The sequence below is a fragment of the Salvelinus fontinalis genome, chromosome 3, assembly GCF_029448725.1.
Source record: "Salvelinus fontinalis isolate EN_2023a chromosome 3, ASM2944872v1, whole genome shotgun sequence".
NCBI classification, from domain to species: Eukaryota; Metazoa; Chordata; class Actinopteri; order Salmoniformes; family Salmonidae; genus Salvelinus; species Salvelinus fontinalis.
Genome location: NC_074667.1, coordinates 61,171,776 through 61,176,313, shown reverse-complemented (window position 1 = coordinate 61,176,313; position 4,538 = coordinate 61,171,776). Strand labels below are relative to the sequence as shown.

Here is a 4,538-nt window from a genome sequence, read left to right as displayed (position 1 = left end):
CCATCTGCATCCGGTCTGGAACAATACGGTGAAAACAGCTTCGAGGCAAGATGGCGCAAGGTAAACAGAAGTTCAAAGCGCAACCCGGTGGAGCCAAGAAACCTCAAAAAATCAAAGGTCCCAGAAAAGGAGGTACGTTCAGAGTGATATGGTTGATGTCTTGTATTCTAGCGATTTCGCCTGGACTTCGTATATATACTCAAAAGTATTTGCGACGTGTGGCGGCAGACATGCTGGCTCAAACACGGGTCAGTGAGGAGACAGTTTCAATTGGAAAAACTGCGTGGGAACTAGACTATGAAGGGTGCGGGCGCCCCCCTCAAATGGAACTCATCATAGCACTATATTTTGAATTGCATCGCATACCATTGCATGTGCATGTGCATAACAAGACACATTCGAAAGTTGTCCCAATGTTTAGGCCTACTTACTGTCCCTGTTGCCAGCGTGTGAAGGAGAACTGTAGGGCAGCTTATAGCTATTTATAGGGAGATTTGTAATAGCATTATCAGCCACACAAAGATTACACAGTGCCTGGCCTATTCCCCTGCCAACTAGCTAACCTTGATCCCCTTATGGGCTGTTCCAAATGGAAACTTTGCTTAAAACTTCTACAGTACTTGTTACGAATCTGTTTGGCTTACGAGTACAATCCGCAATTGCTACATACATTGTTTGACTTTTAAAAGTAAGGTTATAGCCATCGATTCTTGAAGAATATAACTTTTATAAATGCCTCACGATGAGCATAGTTCAACCCATCAGAACCATCCCTCAACGATTTACCAAAACAGAAACGGGATGTTGGCTTTGTTATTGTTGGCCCCTTTAACCACAGTGTGTTGTTGTAAGGGGGTCCATAAATATCTACAGAGAGGTGTTATTGTTGGTCCCTTTAACCACAGTGTGTTGTTGTAAGGGGGTCAATAAATATCTACAGGGAGGTTTTATTGTTGGCCCCTTTAACCATGGTGTGTTGTTGTAAGGGGGTCAATAAATATCTACAGAGGTGTTATTGTTGGCCCCTTTAACCACGGTGTGTTGTTGTAAGGGGGCCCATAAATATCTACAGAGAGGTTTTATTGTTGGTTACAAATCTCACCCTCACTGGTTGTTGTTTCACAGGGAGGACGATTGCACCAAAGAAGGTGAAAGTGGTACAGCAACAGCAGTTGAAGAAGGTAAGACAGCAGCTATAGGACAGCCCATACTTTCCCTTACGGAGTAATGAGAGGGTTTAAAATCTATCTGTTCTGCCTGGGGGCTAACACTTGTATACGATGGGGAAGTGACCGCTCATTTCACCTTACTTCCAAGATCCAGTCCCATACTGGTTTTGAATGGGCTTCAAGATTATAGAATCATATTCACACGTAGAACAGTCATTTAAGATGTTTGTGGATTAATTGACTTCTACCCGCTGCCTTTTGATAATGAAGATGTTCTATGTGGTTTTTGTGCATTTGGCGCTTAAAGATTATAAAACCGTAAAAGGGTGAAATGGAGGTGGCCAGTTTCCCGTGGTGTTCTCGTCTCAGCCCTCTCCTGGGTTTAGGGACACTTCTACTTCTTCCAGCTGGCTACGTCCCGATTCTGAATCTGCACCCTTCTCTCCTCGTCGTGGACGGTGGACACGCCCTCCAACCACTGCCTACACCAACTCTATGCTTTTACACTGAACTCCATGAAGGGAAGTGAACACTTTGGGGAAGGTTAGAGAATCCACTACGTTCTGTCTGTCTGTGGGACATACCATCTGAGGAGAATCCACTACGGTCTGTCGGTCTGTGGGACATACCATCTGAGGAGAATCCACTACGTTCTGTCTGTCTGTGGGACATACCATCTGAGGAGAATCCACTACGGTCTGTGGGACATACCATCTGAGGAGAATCCACTACGGTCTGTGGGACATACCATCTGAGGAGAATCCACTACGGTCTGTCTGTCTCTGTGGGACATACCATCTGAGGAGAATCCACTACGGTCTGTCTGTCTCTGTGGGACATACCATCTGAGGAGAATCCACTACGGTCTGTCGGTCTGTGGGACATACCATCTGAGGAGAATCCACTACGGTCTGTCTGTCTCTGTGGAACATACCATCTGAGGAGAATCCACTACAGTCTGTCTGTCTCTGAGGGACATACCATCTGAGGAGAATCCACTACAGTCTGTCTGTCTGTGGGACATACCATCTGAGGAGAATCCACTACAGTCTGTCTGTCTCTGAGGGACATACCATCTGAGGAGAATCCACTGCGGCCTGTCTGTCTCTGTGGGACATACCATCTGAGGCAACATGCACTGGGATAGTCAGCACTGTCTGCAGATGGAATCCTCTCAGAGAACCTTCACCCAGAAATTGTCCTTATTACGCGACTCATCTGAAAAAGTAGAGATGAGTTGTACTTTGACGGACAAAAACGCAGATCAATGCAGATGTATTTATTTAGACATGGTGTATGTATTTAGACATGGTGTATGTATTTAGACATGGTGTGCTTATTTTTCTGTATTTTCCTGGATAGTCCCCCATTGAAATGTCCTGAGGTTAGAAATGCTTTTTTTTAGGCAGTGATGTACGTCATACATGAATGAATCTGAGTGGCTGCGTCTCAGTGGCTGCTCCCTAATCCCATGTCCCATGCTGTTCCCCCCAGGGCCTGGAGGTGGCGATCAGGAACAAGATAGAGGAAGAGGTGACTCACAGAGCCAGTACTAAACTCCACAAGAGGCTGAGTGTTGTGAAGGGAGCGGAGGTGAAACCAACCCCCTCTAAAGGAAACAATCATCCCAGCCACCCTGCACCCAGCACCTCCAAATAAACACACTCTGTTAGTCTGTCTGCTCTGACTGGTTTCGCTGTGCTAGATAGAAGTTAATTATGGCTCCCAAATGGCACCCTATTCCCTATATAGTGTTGTACTTTTTGAACGGGGGCCCATACGGCTCTAAAGTAGTGCACTGTCTAAAGTAGTGCACTGTATATTGAGTAGGGTGGCATTTGGAACGCATACAATGTGTTTGGCACTACTGCTAGGTGAATGGACTGACATGAAGTCATATACCTCTATTGACGGCTGAGGAGTGTAATATCCAAGTCTCCAATAGATGGTGCTATAGTAGTCAGTTTTGGTGAGTTTACTGGTAGACTTGGCTGCTTGCTATCGCCTCGAGGAGACAAGGAAAGGCGACGAGGAACGTGAGGATGCCACAGAAGAATATTGAGATGCACCCTAGATAGTCAACGGTCTACATTTGTGATCTCTGTCGTGTATATTGAAGGGGCCATCGAGCATTTTTTGTGTGATTCTTGTCTTGTGTTGCACTGTCTTCAGAACTGAGACACTAGTTTCTCCCATATACTGTATTCCAATGCAAAGGGCGTGAATAAAAAGCTGTGGACATTTTGTAACGCAACAGAGTTCTTTTGTCTTGTATGGGCGTGTGTAGCCCCATCCAGACCTGTGTATGGCTGTGTCAGGTGTTTTGTGTGTAGTCCTATCCAGACCTGTGTATGGCTGTGTCAGGTGTTTTGTGTGTAGCCCTATCCAGACCTGTGTATGGCTGTGTCAGGTGTTTTGTGTGTAGTCCTATCCAGGCCTGTGTATGGCTGTGTCAGGTGTTTTGTGTGTAGCCCTATCCAGGCCTGTGTATGGCTGTGTCAGGTGTTTTGTGTGTAGCCCTATCCAGGCCTGTGTATGGCTGTGTCAGGTGTTGTGTGTAGCCCTATCCAGACCTGTGTATTGCTGTGTCAGGTGTTTTGTGTGTAGCCCTATCCAGACCTGTGTATTGCTGTGTCAGGTGTTTTGTGTGTAGCCCTATCCAGACCTGTGTATTGCTGTGTCAGGTGTTTTGTGTGTAGCCCTATCCAGACCTGTGTATGGCTGTGTCAGGTGTTTTGTGTGTAGCCCTATCCAGACCTGTGTATGGCTGTGTCAGGTGTTTTGTGTGTAGCCCTATCCAGGCCTGTGTATGGCTGTGTCAGGTGTTTTGTGTGTAGCCCTATCCAGACCTGTGTATGGCTGTGTCAGGTGTTTTGTGTGCAGCCCTATCCAGACCTGTGTATGGCTGTGTCAGGTGTTGTGTGTAGCCCTATCCAGACCTGTGTATGGCTGTGTCAGGTGTTTTGTGTGTAGCCCTATCCAGACCTGTGTATGGCTGTGTCAGGTGTTGTGTGTGTAGCCCTATCCAGACCTGTGTATGGCTGTGTCAGGTGTTGTGTGTGTAGCCCTATCCAGGCCTGTGTATGGCTGTGTCAGGTGTTTTGTGTGTAGCCCTATCCAGACCTGTGTATGGCTGTGTCAGGTGTTTTGTGTGTAGCCCTATCCAGACCTGTGTATGGCTGTGTCAGGTGTTTTGTGTGCATACACTTTTCTCTTTACCTCAGAGCTGCTCGTTAGTGCAGTTCTCTCTTCTCCTCCCACACTATGTTTAGACTCCCATGATGCTTTGCTCTCAGTGTGAAATTCGACCGGGTGTGGGTTTACCTCAGTCAAGCACATGCTGCTCAGGTAACGCCTTGCATTTTCAAC

The 4,538-nt window shown here is 46.7% G+C and overlaps 1 protein-coding gene across 1 annotated transcript; it reads left to right on the top strand.

Annotated features, from left to right (window-relative positions):
• Positions 1 to 3,413, top strand: LOC129851265 (UPF0390 protein zgc136864-like). Its single transcript, XM_055917684.1, has 3 exons — positions 1 to 132; positions 1,126 to 1,181; positions 2,664 to 3,413. The coding sequence occupies exons 1-3, from the start codon at positions 51 to 53 to the stop codon at positions 2,826 to 2,828; spliced, it is 303 nt and encodes a 100-aa protein (XP_055773659.1). The 5' UTR covers positions 1 to 50; the 3' UTR covers positions 2,829 to 3,413.
• The last annotated feature ends 1,125 nt before the right edge of the window (positions 3,414 to 4,538 follow it).

Coding starts and splice junctions, on each gene's coding strand:
- LOC129851265 (XM_055917684.1), top strand. CDS start 51: ATGGCGCAAGGTAAACAGAAGTTCAAAGCGCAACCCGGTGGAGCCAAG. Junction 133..1,125: donor CAAAGGTCCCAGAAAAGGAG/GTACGTTCAGAG, acceptor GTTGTTTCACAG/GGAGGACGATTGCACCAAAG. Junction 1,182..2,663: donor AGCAACAGCAGTTGAAGAAG/GTAAGACAGCAG, acceptor TGTTCCCCCCAG/GGCCTGGAGGTGGCGATCAG.